Consider the following 24,903-nt stretch of genomic DNA (forward strand, 5'->3'; position numbering starts at 1 on the left):
CTCTAGATGTTGCCTTGTGATGAGATATTGTCTGATAACAAAGTAAGAAGAGTGTTAGTGTACAGCTACTTCTTGAGGACCGTAGTTTTGGGCCAAAGGCATGCAGCTGCCTCGGAAATACGTATTACCAAAAACAAAAACAGAGACAGACGCCAGACGCCAGAGGCCAGCAGATAGCCTGAGCTCCATGTCTTGTCTCAGCCGCTTCTTGGGCCCACTTCTGGTCTTGTAGCTACAAACCGGAGGTCTAGCATCTAGAAGGGCAGATACCTTATGTCCGTCGCTACAGCCCCGGGTAGTTGTCTGCAAAAACAACTTTGGCAGCTGTGAAGACCACAGGCGCAGTTCTACTTGCTCCACCTTCTGGCTGGTGTGGACGCTGATACACGAAGCCGCTGTCTCCAGATGCAGGAAAATATCTCGGGACCCACGGCCCGGCGTCATTACAGAATCCATGTTTGTTGTTCATCATCGACACACTCTTCTATCTGACGGTTTGCCTCCCGTTCCGTTGACGATGTGGACGACGACAAGAGGCGAGGACAGAGAAAACAGACAAGCGGCCAGCGTGCCGCGTGCAGCAGGGAAGCGTTGCCTGCTGCTGTTGTGTGACGGCGACGTGGGATGACGCGCCTGGAGGCTGCCATTGACACTGGGGCGGACCGCAGCACGTCCGTCACGGCGCGGGGGGAGGGCGGCAGGGAGTGGTCGCCGGCGGCAGCAGATCGATAGCCGCCACTCAGACAGGAAGGCGGCGCTACGTTTCTCACGCATGCCGCTTGCCGCTCCGACCCTCGTCTGTGCCGCACAACATTACTTGACTCCTGCCGTTTGCTATTCAAGATACAATTTAAGACTTCAGCAACGCCTGACGATGCAGACAAGTTGAAGAAATAAGACGCTCTCACCTGGTCGATGTCAATGGGTTGTTGCATTTTGTAGGTAAGTGAACTGCTTTGTTACATTCCACAGTTCTTGCGGCGGTTGTGAAAGAGCTTCTGGCGCTAAATGACCGTTACCAACACAGACTGATAGCCTGATGCACGAACAGAAAGCCATGAAATTTTAAAGCAGGATTGCCCGACAAGACTGCATACTTTTGTCTACTTTAAGCCTGGGAACATTCCCTTGACTTGCTGTAGTCGGTTCCCTAATGTACATTGTCACACGACGGCGACAAACGCTCGCCCCAAGTTCGTTGTTAGAAGTGTGGCACACACCATCCTGTCAGTGCACAGTAACAGATGAAAAGCTAAGGTGAGGGAAGATTTGAGCATCTCCTTCAGATCACCGCCATGGCAGTGGTGCGCTCACAACAACTGGTTGTCCGGCAGTCTGTCTGTCGCTCTGTCTGTTAGGTTGTCTCTCTGCCTGTCTATTTGTCTGTCAGTTCATCCACCACACACATTTCAAAGTATGATATGTCGCGACCATCCCACTAGTTTTATTGCTGCTCACTAGACCAAAACGCTATATCGGTGTCGCTTTTGGGGAAAGAACCTCGTACATTCAGATGTTCTAAAGAAGTACCAATCCGCATGACTTGTTACAAGTGGGATTTCACAGCGAGGCGAGACTGTAGCTACTGAAACATCCGTTGAGAGCAGCATGAGGCGGTCAAGACTTTAGAAATTTAAGTACATCAGTTCGGAGAAATTTAGGTGAGCAGCATAGAAAATGTTTTGGCATTCAATTATTTTTGTAGAAATATGCAATCTTTACTCAGAACGAGGCACAGTAGTTTTTTATTACCACTGAGGTAATTTGGAATAAAATTATTTATTTAATAAACTGTTAAAGCTACATCAAAAATAATAACTTATCACACATCTGCTGCTGTGCGTCTACTGCTATTACTTCTAACAATAGCAGCACCAATAACAATAATGATAGCAACTTATTAATAATAAATGTCAAAAGTCTTGAGCACTAAATCAGACAATAGTGTGTGATAATGCTACATCTTTTCAGCTTTTTTTAAAATTAAGGCAAAAATGTAAACATGACCTGATATAAATTTACACACCTTGTCGATTCTTAAGTGTACTTTTTGTTTTACAACTTTTGTTTGTTCTAATGATTATTTAACAAGACAGCTGTGTAATTGTGATGAAGAAATACATGCTGTAAAAAGTAGTAATAGAAGTCCTCTCCTATCTAGTCAATCCAAACAGGGAAGATTGTACAAGCGTTTGACACTCTACTGGAGAAAGGGTGAATGACAGACCTGGGGCATTAGCTCCTTGTTTTACAAGACTAAACGACAAAGCGATTAATTTTCTATGAAATTTTATTTGGTTGCAGACAAAGAGACCATGTGCAATGATAGAGTGAGTAGAGATCACAAACAGTTGAGCCGATTACACGCCGTTAGCAAATTTCCTTAATTGCACGACACTGTGTTAGTGAATAATAACATGACAGTTTCCCTCCGACATAAATATTGTACTATGATAGTTCTTCCTCCGAAATATTTGTAGCCAATAATACGGGGACAGCTTTTCGTTAGTTAGAAGGCTGTCTGAGATTGTGAGATAGAATGTGCTGATTTGATGTTTTCAAAAAGTTTTTCTGTTGGAAGTTGGAAGCTGAACGATTTTAGGGTAGTTTCAGCATTCACTGGTTTCTAGATTTTCTCTGATAGCATTTCTGGACGAATTGCATATTTTTAAATATTCTGAAAAACGTTTAAAAATAAAAATCGAGAAAATATCTATATAAAAAAAGTAATCATAAACCGCATTAGCTTTCTTTATTTCTGAGTACAGATAAGAAATGAGAATTCTTCTAAAAAAATAGAAAATTTAAAGTATTATTATAGATGGGATTATACAGGTCTGTCTCTCATCCTTTCAGATGATCAGTTAACAGCATCACTTTCTTCAACGAAATCTCATAAAGCATGGCGTGTTGTATAAAAAAAGTCTTTGAAAATCTTGCTTAAAATTAGCAATCACTTATTTTTCTTAAACAACAGCACTAAAATCACGTTTCACTTTTTAGGGTACACTGTAAGTTTTATTTATTTATGATCGGTTTCTGCTTTGTTGGTGTGTCTGGACTAGCCCGCGGTTTGAATACGGCAACACACTGAACTAATTTTGGAAAACCACACTTGTAAACGGCACTCGTATAAAAATAAAATAATAAAAAAGATGACAGCACTTCTTGCAACATTTTGTATTGAATTTGTCATTGACATCACAGATAAAGTATGTTACTTGTTCACCCATAAAATGACATTTGCAAAGACCTTGTGTTAGATATCACCATCTCCTCAATCTAACCTTTATGTCGTCCTCGCGTGGTGTCCAATGTTTAAGTACTCTTCGTATGTTCCAAAAAGCCTATTTTTTGTTTAATATATATCAGATAAACCTCAGTTTGGTCGTATTATAAACATGCTTTGGCAAAGTTGAGGGCCGTGTACGGTGTCATTGTATATGTGAGTGAAACCATTTATCGGCCTCCTGCTGTGTTGTAAACTGACATCAGTTGTTTTGCTTGTAACCTAAATGAACTTTGTGAATTAGTAATGCTGCTTATACTTATATCAGTATACAGTTTTCGATGCCCCTCTCTTGCTAGAATATTTAAATATGTTGAGCTGGTTCATTTTTATTCAGTTTTTAACTAAAATCGATTGAATTTTTCATCAGTGCCATGAACCTTTAAATTTTACTTTATTAAGTTTTGATATGTTGAAAAAAGGTAGACATTAAAATAAGTTCAATTGATTATGACTAGCTAGAGAAAGCTGCAAGGACAGATGTTAATGTCCTGTGTACACGCAACATTACTAACAACTGTGAATCTAACAAGAGCAAGCGTTTCAGATAATCAAATAATGTCTTCTTTGCAGTTATATATCTTTTTCTTATAGTATACCTTTGAAAGGAATGTGGGAACTAAGACAATTTTAATACAATGGTTTTGAAAATATTTTTATATTACGCACTATGCGTAATGCAATCTGTCTATATGAAATAAAAATTTCTTGTTCAAAATGTTTTCTGCAAGAAAGGTTTCTAAACATTAATATTTGTTGGTTTTCTTCGGAGGCTAAGGTGACGATGAGGGAGTGCACACGTGTGTGTGTGTGAGACAGACAGACAGACAGACAGACAGACAGACAGACAGACAGACAGACAGACAGACAGACAGACAGACAGACAGTATAGCAATTATTCAATTGACCTGCATCTCTCATTTTTGTGTGTATTCACTGTATTGCTCACTGTATTGGTCGTTTCAGAGAGAGGCCAAATCTTGTGTCTGGGTCACCAAGGTGGTAGTAAACAGCATCATGTTCTGTTTCCACTGTCCACCCACTTTCCACCCTACGGGCCGACCCACTGCTGTAGACTACCCGTGTCAGCCACACCCATCCTGTGAGTAGACTGGTTTTGCTTTGGGGCCGCCTCTAAATATCTATACCTCAGATAGACTAGCTCCATTTGCCAAACTCTGTTTATCGCAACCACCAAAATTCTCATCTACTCATTTGTTCTGTCTAAACTAGACTACTGCAACTCTCTTCTTACTGGCTGTCCACAGTACCTTATCCACAAGTTTCAGAAAGTTTACAACTCAGCTGCTCGTCTCGTTGTCCGGACTCGCAAATGTGAACATGTCACACCACTTCTTCACTTTCTTCATTTGCTACCAGTTAAAGCTACAAATAATAGACAGCTCTCAACTCTATACTATAGATTCTTTGAAGGCTCCTCCCTCCACTACTTTACTGAAATCTTGTCTGTCCACACTCCTGCCCGAAACCTTGGCTCCTCATCAGACGTGTTCTATCCTCCCTCCCACAAAGACAGTCACACACGGACAACGGACGTCCTCCCTCTGTGCTGCTAAGCAGTGGAACTCTCTTCCACATCACATTCGCCACTCGGACTCCAAGCTACATTCACACGCCCTCTGAAAACATCTCTGTTCACAAAGTACTATCCCTGAATTATTATCTTGAATTGCTATCGCAATATTGTTTGTCACGTGAACCATTTTGTAGCTACTCCATCTCTATACTGTTTACAGTCCCTGTATCACTTCGTACCTTTCATCCATTGCATTACATTTATCATTACTGGTCAGCGCATAGCATAATAGGGGAATATAACACACAGCATCACGACCAAGATAGATCGCACTCACTGTGCAGACCAATAATGATAAATGAAAGATAACAGTGGACAGTGAGGTATGTATAGGCACTGGACAACATAAAGATGAGATACAAGAGTAGAATGTAAAGCAATGAATGAAGGGATGTAGATACTATAAACAGTATAAGACGGAGTCGTTGCATGACAAACAATATTGGCAAGTAACTACAGAATAGTAATTGATGTATATTATTTTGAGGAGTAGTAGTAGTAGTATAACACCGAAAGTTTGCATGACAAAGACACTAAGGACTCTAGGAAAGTCGTTTTTGTCATTATTCCGGATGCTTTTACCGAATTAAATACGAAATTTGACACAATTGTATTTGTCAAAATGACATGAGACGCGTGGATTATCTTGATTGTCAGTTCAATGTGACAATCGGATTAGGTCGACCTTGAGACCAAGGAAACTACAAGAAAACAAGAAAAGTAGAGACCTAGAGACTTAGAGACCTAGAGACCTAGAGACCTAGAGACCTTCCTCGTGTCCGGCAGAGCGAGATTCACAGAGCATTCATAGTCGTGGAATGCAAGGCAGCACCACACTGTCACAGGACGTGGACAGACACCGACACCAGCTAGGATAGCAAAGGAATGAAGATACGAAAGCCTCAACAGCCTACACTTGTATAATAAGTGTACTAAGCACTTACAAAGAACATTTACAGGCACCTGCTCATGTATGACAGACTTAATAGATATTCTTTCAATAATCTCTGGTAGCTTCACTTGTCAGACGGAATTATTATTTAATTAGTCTACATTACTAATATCATTCTGATAACTAACCTTGATAAATGTGCATGTTTGTCTTTAAGAGAGGGACAGAAAGAAAGGAACTGACTGTATTTAAATGATTGTGTGTATGTGTGTGTGTGAGAGAGAGAGAGAAACTGATATTTTACTGTTTCGTTGTATAAGATTTCTGTAAGAGAGACGCTGGCTGTTTCACTGTCTCTGTGTGAGACGAGTGTGTATTTAAATGTCACTGTATGTGTGAGTATGTGGCTGTATTTTGACATGTACGTGTCTCACACACACACACACACACGCAGGCTGTATTTTAATGTAGCTGTGCGCGAGATACGTTTGATGTATTAATATGTGTGTGTGTGACACAAAGAGCGATAGAAAGAAGCAAACACTGATTATATTTTGATGTCTCCTTAACTCTTTTTTATTCGTATACTTGGATGGGTGGATGTTCAGGTGGCTGGTCTTATGGATGAATAAGTGGCTGGTCGGAAGGATGTATGACTGGCTGGTAGGGTGGGTGTTGATCAATGTATGGACGGATGGATGACTAGTCGCTTACTGGGAGTACAGAGAAGTCACCTTTCGCTGTTTGCTCTGTGAAAGGCAGTCTTGTGAAGAGAACAATGCAGGCAGCGAACACTGCGCTGTTAATGAGGCCGGCGGCTGTTGCTGCACGGCGGTGTAGGTGCGGCACGGCAGTCCCACCACGCATCGCAAGACACGGCGATGACATTCTTACTGTTTACACGAGTTTCTTTCTCTTACCATCTTCCTACAGCCTGTGGGCACATTGATCTCTTTGTTTCTTTCCCGAATATTTGAGAAAGTCTTCTTCTACAAATGATTCTTTTCGCTTTCAATTAAGCAAACAAAGTTAATGTCCGAAAAGTCTGATTTGATTAATCTACACTTACTTGACAAGATGGCCGTGTACACACTGGCGTGCGGCGTTACAATACCTGCTCGTCTGTACTGCCAAGCAGGTCGATGTTCAGCACACGAGCTTGCAGCAACAGCAACAGCAGCGGCAGCGGCAACGACAGAATGCCTCAAACACAGACCGAGACACTAAATAGACATCGGAGACAGACTGCACCATGCAATTGTTTTCCATTTTTTTTTTGTACAGTGTATCATCTGAAGCTTTAGATCAGTCCGTTGATATAGAACCTCTCCAGCCGAGTATTCTTACAAGAATACACAGAACCTTACAGCAGCCATGACGCACGCGCACGCAGAACTCAAACGGATGCACGTACGTGCAGTCAACGCTAGGTTCATAAATTAATACGAACAACTCCAGGAATAAGGCAAAACAAGGACCGTGTATGAATGCAGGTAGTATACGACCATATAGGAATAAGGCACTACAAGAATCATATAGGTATACATGCAGTAGGACACCTGTAAACAAATATATGCTGCTGGATATTTCATCCTTTTAGACGTAAAACGTAGACTCTACTCGCCGATAGAGGGCGATGAAAGCTGGTCTGGCCACGTGACCCGGCACGATACTTTATCGAAGACTGTCCTTCAAGGTACCTCGGAGGTGGGTGGGAGCCGCGGTGGCCAGAGGGAGAACGAGATTACGATGTCCTTACGAGGGCCTGCTCGTCATCTTACGACTGGCTTGAATGGCGGGCCCTGTCAGCTGCCACGTGCTCACCACAACCACCCGCACTGGTCAAGGGACGAATGGTTGACTGACTGACCTTTTAGAAATAAGGAAATATTAAATACTTCTGTTATCGGCAATGCTACAGACATAATTGGACACGATCGAGGAATGCCATACAAATTTTCACAAGCAATTGTCTACACTCGACGCAACAAGAAAACGGTCCCAGGTAATCTTACCTTCGACTGGTGCCGATAGTGTTACAGCACTGCACGTAATACCGAGGGTAAATGTTTATATTTGTACTCGCTACACTTGATGGCAGAGAAAGAAACTGGACAAGTCGCAAGAGAATGAGAGCAGCTTGTTCATCATACCAATTACATCAGAACTCCTCATTATAACAGCTCGAGATGCCAGTTACACCTAAACAGCTCATGATATCAGGTACATCGCATGACAGCTGTGTACCTCTGACATGTGCTCGTATTCACAAAGATGATGACGTAGAACACAAAGGTAGTGCTGGCACACCTACCGTACATCACACTCTGGTTTAACAGCCTAGTGACTTAGGTATTGTGTTGCCGATGATGACAGGCGAGGGATTTAAGCAGTGATTTGGATGTTATGCTGCTAATGCTAATAATTTAGGTATACAGTGATGTATTTTATTTGCAGCATTTGTCCCTGTTTGTCACTATTTTGAAATATTGAGAATAGGGAATAAAAAAAAAAAGACAGCATGCTTCTTGCACGATAATGTTGTTATGTTATCATGTTATCAAGTCGCTACTTTTTGATGTAGTCTATTTCAGTCTATGCAGATTGTGCTGATTGGCTGTGTGTCTGTCTGTGTGTCTGTCCCTGTCGCTTGCTATCACGTGACGGGAACTCTTTCCAGATCCGGGTTACGGCCTGCACGTGGACCTGCATGACGACAGCTTTGCCCGGCGGAAACAACGACGTAACAGGACGACGTTCACACTGCAGCAGGTACAACCACTCGACCCTCCATCCCAACTCTCTTCACTGTCGCTGCTTATAGACATGCTCGTGTGTATGTGAAAGAAACTGGACTGAGACCAGAGGTGTGAAAACTATCAATGGTCTGAAAATTCCTCTGGAATAAATGTTTCAATGGTTGTACTTAAAGCCCCCACCTAAAAAATAATCACATAATGTGTGGAAAACTATTTTAATGAACTTGTTTTATTTGATCTTCATTGAGCCTTCGTTTTGTTTGGTTCACATCATGCCTTTGCTGTAGGGTAATGGCCAAAGGTGTCAATTGTCAAAAAATAACTAGGATGGTTATTGGAGCGCCATGCAAGATATACCTTTGGTCTGAGTTAAGGATGCATTATTAATAAGATGTAATTGAATCAGACCAGTCACCCTCCACTCACTCAAGACCATCTCTTTGCTTTGTGAGGGAAATTGACTCAAATCTCTTTTGTTTCTCTTAAGCCTCGTCTAAACGCGCATGCGGTGTAATCCCCGGAGAGCTCTTCTCCAGACTAATACTTTCCACAGCTCCTCCGCTCCTACACGCTCCCCCGCTCTTAGCTGCAGGACTTGTGTAGCATACTATTCTCTCGCTCCTAGCTGGATAACTCCTTAGTTCTTAGTGCAAAGTTCTCCCTCGACATGACTGAATGACTTCTGTAAAGGAAAGTAGGATGGACAAAACTGCATGTTTCAGTGTATCTGCGCACATGTGTGTGTGTTACAGAGAAAAGAAAAAGAGATCGCGGCGATTCATTTGTTGTTGATTACAGAAAGAGCAAACTTACATGAAGATGAAGAACAAAACAAAGAGAGAATATTCTTATGACTTATGGCACAGAGATAAATATATTTATCAAGATAAGGAAGGGAGAAAGTCAGATGTATTTAAAAATATAAGGAGTGTGTGTATGGGAGACATACATTTAACATTATAACAAGGGGGAGATTAACAATGTAAAATGAAATTCTGTCATTTAGAAAACTAGCTACCGACTGTTCAGTTATAGCAGCAGTATAAAAAGTAGGAAGACAGATACAAATAATAATAGTAGAAGGGGGAAATAGGCAGATATATTTAACAAGATGAAGAAAGGTAAGACAGTCATGATTGCCGATGGCGACCTCATTTGTAAATGTTCATTGGTCATTACACAATGTTTATATTCCTTGGTGACCACAGTTAGAGGAGCTGGAGAAGGCCTTTGCCCAAACGCACTACCCGGATGTGTTTATGCGGGAGGATCTTGCCATGCGCATTAACCTGACGGAGGCGCGAGTTCAGGTAAGTTCAATGGCCTTTCTCTACCAGTCTACCAACTCTCAAGAAGGTAGCAGTTGTGCAATTACAGAAGTTGTGACATAATCAACTCATCTTCATTTTTGTCAGGATAACTTCTAGTGGATAAAAATTGGAGACACATTTCGCATAATAGATTGTTTTAAAAGTAAATATGTACTTTGTACTACATTTGGGGCATTTAAAAAATTAGATGTATGCTTAATATATACACTTTAAATATACTTTGAAGATAAATAACACATTATTATAAAATTACACACGTATATTTGCTAATACATGTCACACATTATTTAAAATTTAGAACTGTTTTTTTTTCTAACACACACATATATAACACATTCTTTTTAAAATTTCCAGACAAACTGTAAATGTAAAAGACATTTTACTTCAATGTTGCAGCCTTATAAAGCGTTTACTTTTTTACGATATTTTGTTTATAATAATTTCTGAGAATCGAACGTTCCTGTAAGTATAATGTGCATAAATATAATGTTCACCTGAAGAAACTTACGTGCTGTAGCTTTTAATTTTTTTTTTTTTCCTGTTTGCTATTTATTTTTGCTATTTTTCCACCCCTTGAAGTGCTTTGAGGATTTTATTAAGCCGGCTACAATTTGACTAATGTGACTTCGCCGGGTCAAGAGACCGTTGATAATGACCTTTGATGGCTTGACGAAAGGGGCGGTCCGAAAGTGTGACACAACACAGACAACACCGCCACCCTCCGCTACAAAGAACACCAATATGCCGAAACACTACTACACACAGTAATCACCAAACAACATAATGTACCACTACTGCCCATCGTAATAGCAGCAGCTAGAAGCACATTTTGCCTGACATTACACGCCACATGTAAAGCAGCTTTACTCAGGGTTAGTGACATCACACTAAAGCAGCTGTACGTACGGCTAGTAACGTCACGTGTAAACAGCTGTACGCATGACCAGGCGCCAGGTCAACGTTCTCGGTGCGCGGCCTGGTGAGTCATCCCTGCCCTGCCTCGTATGGGAGGGTTACGTAAACTGTCTCGGCGTCTCTTAGCTACTTATCCAGTAGTAAAATATTGAAATAAGGCTAGAGTCAAAGTAAATATCCTAATTACCGCCATGTTTTAATGAAAGAAATCCGGCAAACAGGATTGCTGCTGCTTGTCAATATGAATCAAAGCCACTGAGAGCCTCCTTTCGGGAATATGCTGCGTCTTAGGCAGAAGAACTGCTAAACTGAAAGGACCCATATAATCGGATACAAGCTACAAGAAGAAGAAAAATTTCTGCCATTTAGAAAATTAGCTAGCTGCTGTTCAGTTTGGATTTGAAAGAAAAATGCGTTTTTAACATCGACAGGGCCGCGACTTAGCGCACCAAGAGAGGCACACAGGTCGGGGGAGCCTGCCTCCAGCACAGTGCCGCCACCAGGAGGAAGGAGGGGAAGGGGGACATCAGGCAGACCATGCCAGGCTCCCGCTAATTACGCCGACAAGGACTTCTTATTAAATTAACCCGTAATAGCAAATTAATGGAGAGCCTGTATTTGTAAACTGAATGGAGAATCCGCTTCCACTGTTATCAGGTCCTCAAGGAAGTGAAGCGCCCCGTGCAAACAGCGCGCCAGCAGATTAAAGCTAATTACATCGATCAGGGGATTAGGCCCTGCGCGTGAGGAATCATAGGGCGCACGCACCGCCAAGAATCTATGCTGGCCTCTCTGCTTCTCTCAAAAGAAAGAAAGGAAAATGGAAGCTAGAGGGGTGGGCGGCTGGAAGGCGGGGATTATTAATGTTGATAAGGTGCAAATGATCGTTGCCGTGGTTGGCTCCCCTTTCTACCCGCCTCTTTTATTATGGCAACGCTTCCTCGCCTTTCTCCATACTTCTTTTTTTCGCCGATCTGAATAACTCTTACACAAATAGATACCAGGGCGTATTTGTGAACTATACGAGCATGAGGAAAGATGTTTGAAAAATAGAAGTAGTAACTCGGGTTTACTTCGGTCTGTTTTGTAACGTTTCACAAAGAGTTTTGTAGTTGAAGCTATTAATGAAAAGAATTTATTGTTTACATTAATGTTTAATAATTATCTTACAGTTAAGACATTTTGCATATTGCGTCTATTAAAAGCGTTCCGAAAGTATACTGTATATACATCAGTCGATTTTGCAAGTGTTTATGCAGTAGATGTTTAAGTTGTACGTATAGTATATACGTAGTGTACGTATAGTATATATATATATAGTGTCAGTAACTTGATTGTTATTACTCAGCCCGAAGAAACCATAATTCTCATAACCTTTAATTACTTAAATTCTCGACAGTTTACACACAAAATAACGGTTCATAAGGAATCTGCTCTTTCCATTTATTTTACTCATTAACTTAGTGTGACATATTTTATTAGCAAGATAAAATCTTGAAGTGCGATGTAGTCACCGGAATGGAAGTCTTTACATTGCTCCTGTAAAGTTAATCGCATCTTCAGCTTCTAGTTCTCATACCAATGATACGGTTCACTTAACCGTCAACAAAAGCAACAGATCCACTGTATCATTCTCTCTCATTACTGACTGTGAAAAGACAAATACAACACTTGAACGAACTTGTGAATATTTTACTTTCTTTTGTTTGATCTTTCTTCATGAATTCCATGCAAGAGACGGTCATAGAACAGTTAGGTAGCTCGCTCTCCAGTGATAAGCATCATAAAAACATTAACATATCACACTACCTGACGTAACTATCATTTTTTTTTTTTGACTCTTTCTTTGTTTGTTTGATTGCTTGTCTGGTTTTTTTTTCTTGGAGTTTGCTTGTTTCTGTCTTTGTTTTTGTACTTCTAAGGAGGCGTTTTATTTGTATGGAGATTTTTGTAGTTTAGTCGACACAAAATCTTTGTGATGTTTTTATTAGTACGCAGCACAAAACATTAACATTTGATTTTTCTGTTTAATCAGTAGATTATGCACGTAGCATAAAATACTAGCGTTTGGCTGTGTGTTATTTAGGTCCCACCATGTGCCAGACAAGTACTTTCATGATGTGTTTTAGAGAATTTTTCCCCTGCTACTTCTTTATAACCAGTTCAAATATTCTATGGTTTCAAGAAAGAAATTATCTTAAAGTATTCTTCTTTTGTTGTAAGGTGTGGTTCCAAAATCGAAGGGCTAAGTGGAGAAAGAGCGAACGCTTCTCTCAGCAGACTTGCCCTCAGGGTCAGACCAGCAGCTCTACTCGCGTGGACACTGACGAAAATGAGGCTGACGACGAAGATCATGTTGTCCAGACTGACATGAAAACAGAGGGCAGCACTGAGCCCCAAAATGTCAGCAGCTTCGACGCTGGCAGTAGCAATGTACAGGGGATCGGTGACCCCCAGGAGCAAAGGATGCAAGGTGACTCCGAGGACAACATGATCCAAGGACTCGATGACTCCCAGGAGTGCAGAGTGCAGGGTCTCGGTGACCCCCTGGAGCACAGAATAAAGGCAAACGAAGAGGACAGCATGCAAACGACAGAGAAAGTGTTTGGTGAACAGGAGACCCCCACGATGGACGTTGAGGAAAACAATGTTGCTCAGGATCTCAGCAACAAACAGGAAGCGGAAGCCCCTCCTCCTGACGAGGCAGGCAACTGCTCAGAAGTAAGCAGAGTGGGGACGCTCATGACTAAATCACGTGATGTTGAAGTCGGTCATAGGAACGTAGACGATGGAGAGACAGCGAGTGCACAGAACGACGTAGACGATAAGAGACAGAATGTAAAGTGTAGCCCGCGCCCTCTTGTCATCCCTGAACTCTCCGTGACGTCACAATCTCGCGAGACGAAGGCGGGTGACAGGGGGATACAACTGTCGTCAAGTCCCAGACACCAGTCGACTCAGTCATCTCAGTCTCTGACCTCCCACACACTACTCCCCAGTGCAGGAAGCTGTGATACAGCCCATGGCCCTTCTTTAAAAAACATCTTTAGCCTGATGCCATCCATGATGTTCCCGCCTGACCTCAATCTTCTGACCAAAGTGAATCGCACGACATTTCCATTCTCGCATTCGCTTCTAGCAGCTTCTCTGCAGAGACCCACCTTCCTGCCGCCTTTTGACAGGTGTGTTCTTGTTTCTGGCTGTAATTCAACAACAAATGTATTTTTCATTGATGTCTACCGAGTGTAGCATGTTCTCTTTTGTACTAGTATAGACCTAGTAGCTTGAATTTGTTCACACCACTGTTACATTGTTAAAAGGCAGTTTTATGCGGTTTTGTGGTCATGTTTTTTGTAGGAGAAAGCGATTTTATTTTTTTTTATTTATTTAAAATAACGTTCAAAAAATTCTTCTGTAACTTCCACGAGTTGCGATTTGTGATTGTTTTTTTGTTGTTTTTTTTTTTTTTTTTTTTTTTTTTTTGTTTGTTACTTAAAACAGAAAACTTTTTGAGAAATACTGAAAGGCTATATGGGTGATTTTGTTTTTGATGACTTGGCTGAGCTGAATACAAAATAATATTTCCCAGGCTCCAAGAGAACCTTTAGTCACTTCAGTTCTCGAGATACAAGCCTACAAACATGCACAAAAAAGTGAAGACCGTGACGTCAGGAATGTATATGGATATGCGTACATTTCCAGGGCTACGACCAATGGGAATGCTGGGACTATGTTAATGACGCATATCCGTGGAAAATCGAGACTTGACGGTGCTAACCTATTTCTGTGCATAGTGATGAGTGTAGGGTTGTATCTCAAGAATGGAGGCTGTGGATTTTTTTCAGATTTGGAGAAAGAGCATCATGTGTTTATCTCAACCTGGTGATTTGATAAACGTTTGACACCCTTGTAAACTTTCACAATCAGCAGTCATTCTATGTGATGTCATGAGCTTGAGGGGTGGCTAGACTGTGATGGGAAAGGGTTGTCTAGCAAGAAAATGTGAAGTTCTTGCAAACAATTTTGTTGCATTTGCTTTTCTCTCGCAGCCCGAGCCTGAAGCCGTACGACTCGCTGCACGCATCCCGTTCCTTCCTGCAGCACTCCCTACACGTGCCCCACCCTGCCTTCAAAGGTACTTCTCATTTTCTATAGAAGCGTTTGAAGCCTGACTGCACTGGTAACAGTATGTTCTTATGTCTTGTCACAAAGTCTTTCGCAGTGTTCATTTTGTAATGTAAGATGCAGGATTGAAGGAATTTGCAATAAACACATTTGAATACGGAATACCTAAATTCTTAAAACAGCAAATATTTTCTTAGCCTCAGCGTAACCGCCACCATGTAGCATCAATTGTTCAAGCTTTTGATCAATTTCGATCTCTGAGGTGATGTTTCTGTTTCTCTCTCACACACATACATACACAAAAGCAAGCACAGATGCATCTGATACTTTAACGGAAAACATTAAAAAATTTAAAATCTTGATGTAACTTTGCTAGTGTGTGTGTGGAGGGTTTGGTAGTGGATTAGGATTTGGGCTTAGAGTAGAGTACTTGTGGAATTGATGTTTGGCTAGGAGCAAGATTATTCTGGTGTGTTCACTATACAAATCTCAAATTTTTGTGGTGGGGCTTTATGGGAATGAGGGGTCGGACCTGGTGTTTTTGAGGAAATTTTTTCGGAATCGGAGACCTCAGTTGAACCCATACCTTTCTCAACTGGCATGTGTAATGACCTATACGCACGTGTAAGCTGCTGAGTATGTGCATGGATGTGTCAGTGCCATCGGCAAGAAACCTGTCGTTAGATACAACCACTGACTGGCGGGGCTCTTTCTGAACCGCAGAAAGTGGAACAAACACATCGTATTCTGCGTACTTTCAAAGAAATAAAAGGTAAATATTAAGAAATTTGTCTCTTAGGCCAGTGGTTCTCAAAGTGTGGTCCGTGGACCACTAGTGGTCCGCGGGCAAAAGTCACTGACAGTCGTCATATGTCAGCAAAGTGATGTTTAAAGTGATGTATTCCTCGCTTTAACATTTTAATTACAAAGAACGAGGTAAGTAGTTTATGTCAACTTATTACTATACTACTTTTAGTTTTGAAACAAATACGGCAATATTAATTTGAAATTCATAGTACAGACTGATTTTAATAACTTAAGTAAAGTGGTCCGCGGTCCGGAAAACTTTGAGAACCACTGTCTTAGGCAGCGGCTGACAAAGCGGTTTAGAAGTACTGTTGACCAAGAGGTGGATGCCTTGATTAAACTTTGAACGGCATTCAGTTCACAGTTCGTTCTCACTATCAGTGTAGCAGCCAGAAAGAAACTATAGTGTGACATATTGCAAACTGTACTGATATGCCATCATCGCTACCTAATAATAGTTTGATTTCTTCTTAAATGAACTCCCACTACCCTTAATCTTCTTCATTTTTTTAATGTCTTTAACATAACACTGTTGCCTTATTCTTAGTGTTTTTGAGTCTGTTTCAAATAAGTAGGTCTGTGTGTTCGTTTATTCATTCGAGTAATTTAAGAATCTACATCTCGATTTCTGGCTGTAGTAGGATTCACAAACGAATCGCTGTCAGGTCTACAAGCTCAAAGATTTCCGTACATGGCTGGACGCCTAGTAATTCATGGATTTATATAGCTGCTTTGACTAGTCTACAAGCTCAAGGATCTTCCCCGACGGCTTGTTGTCTGGTCAAGGATATACGGTGATAGTTTGCTGTCTTTTCTAGCAGTTCAGGAATCTACTTAGATGGCTCGATGTCTGCAGGCACGGTAGCCACAAGAGGAGGACGTGGCAACAATTTTTGCGCATTTGTGGATCGACCTCTAAGCCGTGCTAATTCCAGATACAAAAGCTTTTATGGCAGATTTTTTATATACATTTTTCCTTAGAAAACAAGTTTTTCCCATCGAATTTGATGGACGTTAGATAGCTTAGCCATTGCAGTAAACGAAGAACGAACAACTCTTTTTGGGGAAGTGTGGGGGGTCAAAGACAGTGTTTTATAGAAATGATGGTATTACCACCTGCTGTGTTCTGAAAAATTCCCCGCCTTCATATGTTCTACAAATCCCTTAGACAAATCTGCTCAGCCTCTGAAATTTTACCCACATCTGTTTTAGAATTGTTTTCTCTTGGTGATAGGGTCTACCATGTTCTTACCCGCTGACATGACAGACCTGACCAGAGAGTGTATGTATGATTGTGCTCCTGTAGGTGAGAGCAAGCGTATTTCATTGTATCATTGTACTAGACCCAGCCCGGGGTAAATTGTCCCGAAAACTCAGAGATATTTTGTTGTCCACTTTCCTCTTCCACTTTAACTGAGTCAAGCTTACTCTACTCATTAACTGACATGCGCGGCGTCAGTGTGGCAAACCCAAGAAACTCTTTCAAGTACTATTGCACATGTTGTGGTCTCTGTGTCCTTTCCTCAACTTTACAGGGAGACAGCTCTTGTTTTGCAACAGGAACGAAATGTTTTGAGTGAAGCGGTGGTGCTAGTCTCATCGTGTCCTGTCTTTCATACCGTATCCTCTAAAACTTTGCTCTCCGTAACAGATGTCGATAATTTCTCGGCGTAGTATTTGTTTTTTTATTTGATGCCACACATAACATCGTTCTCTTAATATTTTTATTCCACAATACAGACATTACAACACTTACAAACATACATAGAATAATTCAACAATAAGCAGTTTACACAAACAACATAATATACACATAAGACAATAGCAACCAGGGCCGCCGAGAGCCAGTCCGGGCCCCGGGACAGACGACCTCTCCGGGCCCCTTGTACTTGTAATCGTAAATTATTTTCCCAGTATATAATGTATGTTTCCAATTCGAATCTCAATATCTACACTTCATTCAGTAACGAAATATAGACTGCAAACAGTAGGACAAGTGCACTAGGATCTACATCACTACTTGTCCAGCGAGAATATGATACCCGCTGACTACACTTCTCAGGACAGGCCCCAGTACCCCAGAATTGTATTCTACAGACTTGAAACTCAACTTCTGCATGTGTAATGCTTGGGTGTTCTGTCCTTAGACCTTTCTTTAAAAGAAAAAGAAAAGGAGAAGAAGAAAAAAAAATCCACTGACCAAGGTACACCAGACCCCCCTGTCCCCCTCTCGTCAGGCCTGATAGCAAAGCAATCCCTCTTCTTTAATATAAGCAAATGACCCGTAGCATCTTATAACAGGTACTATAAATATTGTCTGGAGCTAAATACTCCAACCAAATTATAGTCTACCACCTTCCTGTAGATGAAGGTAGTAGTCCTTCCACATTTCGTGAGGTGCGGACAAAATGTGTTAATTCTCATTGGTTTTAACCAGAACCACACACAAACACATCGCCACACTCTCTTTATTAATGTATAAAGCTTTTTTAAAGTATAAAATATGTCACTGTGAATTATCATTGTATTTTTTGTGTTTTTAATTTGTTTAACATAGTTTTTGTTAGACCTTTGTAAAGCATGATGAGTTGTGCTAGAATACAGTGATCAGCAGTAACAAAAATAATACCCCTCGTAAAATAATGGTTGTTAATGTAGTACTTGTTGTTATTGTTGTTATTCCCTGCAATCTACTTCCCAACCCTAATGCGCATATTGCCAGACCACTGACTACTGGCCAAACCCTACCTTCCCGCGCTTCAGGGAAGCAGATAGCCAAGTGGTTAGAACGCTGGCGTTCGAACTGACATGCTTGGGTTCAATGCCCGATTAGCGCAGCAAACTTCCCCCAGTCGACCCAGCAGGTGGGAATGGGTACCTGACTCTAAAAGGGGTTGAGGAAGGTAAGGCAGAGAGGGAGAGGAGATGGTCACCACCCTCGCGTAAAGGGGGTACCGAGAGAAGTGAGGCCTCTAATACATGACCCCCCCCCCCCCCCACACACACACACACACAACGACCTGAAAAGGTTAGGGGATGACCTTTACCTTTTATCTCTACCTAGAACCTGCTTGAGCCACCAGGCAACCATTTTACCATTTGCGATGTCATATAAACTAGCATACTGAAACCTGTCTTCTCAATATTAAAACGGTAGTTCACGAAAACAAGATGCATTAACGTTGATACTGTAGTAAACGTAGAAAGTACGAGGGACAAATACTGCGACAGTATGGCAGCAAATCGGCTTCAAGCAGAGCAGACTAGGAACTATCCAGTAGTTTCATATCAAAGTTGTTGACATTATACCGGTTAACACCTAGTGTAACGTTTATGGTGTTGCAGGTTGTCTACCTTTGTGTCTGTGCTGCAGTCCTCGCAGCTCCTACGTCACACAGCCAGCACCGTTCACCATGTCCGGTCTGACAGGGACCATGTCACCTGTGCCATGCATCAGTCCTGTGCCAGGCATACAGCACGAGCAGCGCACATCTTTAGTTTCCGGATTACACGAACAGCGTGCGTCACTGGTGTCGCACGAGCAGCGCACGTCACTGGTGTCGCACGAGCAGCGCACGTCTAGCGTGGCCGAGTTGCGGCGCCGCGCCCGAGAGCACGCCGAGGCTGTAGTGGCCAGCGTCACGGAGCAGCGGCATGCTGCATCAGACCTGTAGTACCACCTCAGTCCGCAGCTTCCCACCAGTCGGACGCCATTCTACACGTCACCAGTCTGCAGTCCTCGCCAGTCAGGCCGACACCCGTGTACAAGCCGACAGTAAACATTCTGATACAAGGCTGGTTTCCTACCTGTCTGACACTAGTACACAGACTTCCGAAAGTTTGACAACAGTCTAAAGATTCCCACGCATGTCTACATCTTCACACCAGTCCCTGACACCAGCCTACAACCTATGACCACTGTCTGACACCAGCCTACTGTTTCCTACCAGTCACTGTCTGGCACCATTCTACAGTCTCGTTCTAGTCTCGTCGGAAATTCAGAACTTCATTTTGTCTTTATTATTAGAAGCCTGTGCCTCGAGAACAGACAGCGGTGTATCTCGTGTTTTTCTCAACTATAAAAACAGATTAAAATGGAAAATAAGTAAAAGCAAACTACAATATAAGTAGAAAGAAATAAGAAGAAACTATCAGCTTCTGCGTTCAGCCGAATGTCTCTGTAGGAAGTGAATGCGTTCAGAAAGACTACGAGAACATGAAACAGTTGTCTACCTGGCAATCCCTGTGCCACCTCCTACAGCACATGTACTCAGACTTACTGTCAAAGATGGAGCTGCCTTTCCATGTTTTGCTGTAAAATGTAGTCTATGTTAATAAAGGCAAATGCCTGTGCACACTAGTATTCATCAGATAAAGACACAAGCCCAACTTCTTGTTGCTTTGTGACATCCACGGCCATGTTCTTCTAATTCTAGCTTCCATTTGTTTGTATCAGCTTTTGATGGCAAATAATTATTTTGACATTATTTTCAACCTATCTGAAGATGCCAACAGTAGGAAATCTTCGGAAAATGGTCACCATTATTAATCTGAGGTGCAGGCTGACTTTACAGTTTATTATCGAAGAAACTCTATCACTTCACAGTGAAACTTCCTGTTGAGCTAACTGTAGATCCATTTCCAAGTACTCTACTGTGTGAATAATTATGCGTGAAGAACTTTTCTTTGTGTGCCTGTAAACACTGAGCCTGGTGATGTGTAGCTTGGTAGTCCGGCGTGCTATTATAGCCCAGTAAGCCTGGTATGCTTTCAAAAACAAAATCAAACTTTTGGGAGAACTATACGCATCCAGTGCATAGAAACTAGCCTGTAGCCTTTGTACCCTCCATGAATTTCCTCGATTTCCTGCATCATTTTACCATAGCTAGTGACAGGACTGGCATTCTTGACAAAGTATTAAATATTTGTTGAGTGGAATATCTGGCATCACTGCTTTATTTCCTGGCACACATTCGTGTCCGGCGCCACTGCACACAGCTGCACTGAACAGACTTAAATCTCGTGACACCACCCTGGGTGCCAAAGTAAGACCTAGGTAACAAAGTACCGGGTGCGAGAACAGGCGGAGTGACCTCACTAATCATGTAAGGACACCCTATCCTCGTCACTTCGCCTTCACTTCATGGATATCAGACGTTATTACTTCGCCCTGGGAAAAGAACCGACATCACTATATTTTCTCAAGCAGTTGGGACTTCCTTGCCATCAACAATACTGATGTAGATGATGACAGATGATGAGAGAGCGGCAATGTTCCTAAGTTGTCTCCAAGATGAAGGAGAAACAGTCGTTACCTATGACACTTTGCACGGTAGACGTCAGCGTAAATAAAATAACATGAACATTTTTAATGCTTGTGATACACATTATGGCTAAACACAATAGCTTGTTAAGGTTTCCATAGAATCACTATGACATGTTAACCTGTTTAACGTTATACATTTAAAGACCAAAAATAATGAATGTGTTCATATTAAGTTAATTTAACTTTTATGTGCTTTTTAATGTCACGCTCTTAGCCATTAGTGTTCGGTCACTGTGTTGATATAATCATGACTGTCTTAAGAAACCCCAGTAGAATGGCATACTTCCTGTGAAGTTGTTTCAGTATTTGGTACTCAGTCACTTTCATTGTTCTTAATTTACATTCACACGTTTGAGTCACTTTGATCATTTGGCATAATTTGTTCACTGACATCAATATTTCAATGACACTGGAAGAAGGAAAGATGTAGTGAGACTGAACGGACCTCACTGGGTGGTAACACCTATGTGGGTATCACTGACAACACCTAATCGACACTGACAGAACTTCGCCAGGTGTCAAAACAAATGACACTGACTACTGACACGTCTCATCGGCGGAGATGCATGTAGACACACGGTACAGATGGCTCTATTCTCAATCCAATACCAACAGTACTACAGTAGTAGTGTGATGAAATCCACATTTAAGTAGTTATTACGATAACCTTGCCCTCAATAGTTATTGTAATAGACTAACCTTTTTCTTCAAGTGCGAAACATTGTTTGCAGCTGTCACTACTGTGTGCATATACTGTTTGTGTGCTAACGCTTGTATGTATGTGTGTCTGCTTGTATTTTGTGAGTATGTAGGGTAGCATGAGTTCTTATGTGCTGTTGAGATAAATAAAATGTGATAAAAGTAACATCGCTATTTTATTTCCGCTGCATTTTGTACAGCTGCAATAAGGAGATTTAACAACCTGATAGCCTACTATACCTTTCTCAGCCAGCTCCAGCAGCTCATCAAAATCTTTTAAAACATGACATCCAAAATTATTGGGGGGTTGGATCAGGGAATGCTAGTTGTTCCTGTATTCTTTCCATTGGGATATCAACTCTCACCTTACTATATACTACAGCAAAACCGCAAATGACCACACAGATCCCTTTACAATAATTACACAGGATTAATACAGCACCTGCAAGACATCAGTTAGCCATTTACTTCTTGGCTGATACCAGTTGCTGTGGGAGGAGTACACACGGCAGCCTAGTTTGACGATGGTCAGCAGGTCCTGTACAGGACGACCAGTGCAGTCTTTAACGTTCGTAAGCCAATTCTTCCTCCGGCCTCCGCGGCGTCGACAACCCTCCAACGTACCTTGAGGGACAGTCTTCGGCAAGATGTCTTGACGGGCCACACGGACAGAGAAGACCTGCTTAAGACACTCGACTGTTGCAAGTAGAGGTTCCTGGTGTCCTACGAGTGTGGCAATCGTGTTTCGTACAAGTCATTGTTTTGTGTATAAGGTCCGGAGCAGCCTCCTCAAGCAGTTGTTCTCCTGTGTCTGTCCTCTCCGTGTCGACAAGCAGACTCCACGTTTCATATCCGTCAAACAGGATCGGTACTACGAGGAACTTGCACAGATCGTCTTTGTAGTAAACCTGATGTTATGGCTATTCTAAACCTTGTCCAGCCTAGTCATTGCCGTTGTTGCTGTTGCAATTCTGATGTGAATATCTGTCGTGGACCTGCCGCCTTTGGAAAGTTTACTTAAGTACCTAAAGTTGCTTACCTCTTCGTGCGCCGTGATATCCATAGTTGCTAGCACGCCATAAAACACAAATAAACAAACAATACCTCTTCGAGCCATATCCAATTTATGTTGATCTCTTCTTTGGCATTGTCAATGGCTATGACAGCGATGGTGCTAATGTGGCTTCCTATTGCTTTCAGAATGAGTTTTCTTGGGTGGCTGACAAGGCTGATTGGTCTGTAGATCTGGTACTGTTTGCTGTATCTTTATATTGATTGCAAGAGGTATGACTAGTGACTGCATCCATTGTTTGGATCATTCTTTACATTCCCAGACTCCTTGCAGTGAGGGTAATTTCTTCCCACCACCCTGCTTGAGCAGCTCAGCTAGGACATTGTCAACACCAGGCGAATTTCCTTCCTTCAAACTCTTCCCTGGGAGACCTGCAGGTTCACTGGTTCTAGTCTGCTTGTTTGTAAGGATCTTACAGTCTGTCTTCAGCTGAAATTGGTACAGGTATTTGTAATATTTAGTCCATCAGTTGAGTACAAAGTTTTCTGTGGCCCTTGCTGTCTTCGATGACTGAGGTTTCGTGTTGACCTGACTTGGTCGGAGTCCCGAGTAGGTGGTCGGCTTTCTTGCTGTCACCCGGTGCCATTCCATCCCCTATAACTGGCTCTCGATCCCGTTATCCATAACTACCTTCATCCCTTTCTTGATGGCACAGTTAACTTATTTGTATCTGGAAGGTTCTTTGCATTTGCTTTTTCTTTCCCTTTTCAGGTCCCTCCTTTGTTCACAGATATCTAGAATGTCGTTCATGACCTAGGGTTGTTTCCTCTTCCTTTGACGCCCCATAGCTTCCTGTGCTGTTGAAAGTAGCACCTCTCTGATGTTTCCAGCCAGGGTGTCCACTAGGTTTAGTGCTGCGAATTTACCTCCAGCTGTGGCCTTGAAAATATTCGCAACGTATTCAAATAAAAGTAAATTCAGGAGATTTTTGAGAGGCACTTCATTTTCAGTTTCAGGTTCATTAAGACAAGGTCATGATCACCGTATGTCAGCCCCTGGGTATGTACTCGTCTTGGCCTTGATGCTGGATTTGAAGCATCTAGGCAGCAGGATGAAATCAATTTGGTTATAAACTAATACATCTGGGGAGTGCCATGTGGCCATCCTCGATTTCATGTGATGATTAAGATGTTGTCACAGGTAAGTCGATGGCTCTGAGCAAACTTGAGGAGTCAGATGCCCCTGTCGCTGGTTTTGCCAAGGCAGAATTTACCCACTGTTCTTGTCTGTTGCTGGTAAGCGTCTGGACCGACCTTGGCGTTCCAGTCACCGAGTACAAAGAGAATGTCTTTTTTCGATACTGCCCTTATGCCTGCTGGACACTTGTTAAAGCTGATGACGGCTGTGACCACCTTCCTATGTATCAGGATGCGCACGCCTTGTTTGTTTGGCGTCCTCCCACTGTCCCAGAGTTTGTGGCCTTTGTTGTTGTCTCCAGAAATCCTTGTCATCTGAGCTCCATCAATCCCATAATGTCCAGCCGGTACTTCTCTAGTTTTTGGATGAGTTGTCTCCCTTTGCAGCACTGGTGTAGCATGCGGACGTTTCACACACCCGTGGATGTTACTTCTCTCGACTTTATATCTGCTTTATTTCCAGTAGCACCACAATAGCACTTTTATTGGAACAGAGCATATGCACGACCTCACAGAGCACATTCAGAGCATAACAAAACACATAAATGATCTCACAGACAGCGCGTACTTCGCCCATATAACATCATAATATAATGAAACAAATAATAAAAACAAAATAATCGATGCTCATTTTGTTGTTGTTAGGTTATGACTGTGCATCTCGGCACTGAGATCGGTTCCTCCGATATCCACCTGCAAAATGCCTGGGGACTACTCGACCTGTCGTACCAGGAAGACACCTCCGTCACAGAATGAGAGACAGAGTAATAAATTAGTGTTGGTGGGCATCTCTCTGCCAGACATAAATGGTTCCACCACCCGATGTATTGAGATTCACGTGGCCTTGGTTGCTGTCTACAATCTAAGTAGCTTACTTTAACAATGAACGCTGATATCCTTCCTCCAGATTGCTTCTTGGTCTTCTTTGGATGTGTGTGGCTGCTGTCTTCAAGTA

The 24,903-nt window shown here is 42.1% G+C and overlaps 1 protein-coding gene across 1 annotated transcript; it reads left to right on the forward strand.

Annotated features, from left to right (window-relative positions):
• The first annotated feature begins 357 nt into the window (after nucleotides 1–357).
• On the forward strand, nucleotides 358–21,906 carry LOC112574874 (homeotic protein proboscipedia-like). Its single transcript, XM_025256200.1, has 7 exons — nucleotides 358–942; nucleotides 4,256–4,391; nucleotides 8,459–8,550; nucleotides 9,746–9,847; nucleotides 13,007–13,965; nucleotides 14,833–14,918; nucleotides 19,061–21,906. Exons 2-7 carry the CDS (start codon nucleotides 4,307–4,309, stop codon nucleotides 19,387–19,389), a joined length of 1,653 nt encoding a protein of 550 aa, XP_025111985.1. The 5' UTR covers nucleotides 358–942; nucleotides 4,256–4,306; the 3' UTR covers nucleotides 19,390–21,906.
• The last annotated feature ends 2,997 nt before the right edge of the window (nucleotides 21,907–24,903 follow it).

Source organism: Pomacea canaliculata, linkage group LG1 (assembly GCF_003073045.1).
Source record: "Pomacea canaliculata isolate SZHN2017 linkage group LG1, ASM307304v1, whole genome shotgun sequence".
In the NCBI taxonomy this organism is placed as follows: domain Eukaryota; kingdom Metazoa; phylum Mollusca; class Gastropoda; order Architaenioglossa; family Ampullariidae; genus Pomacea; species Pomacea canaliculata.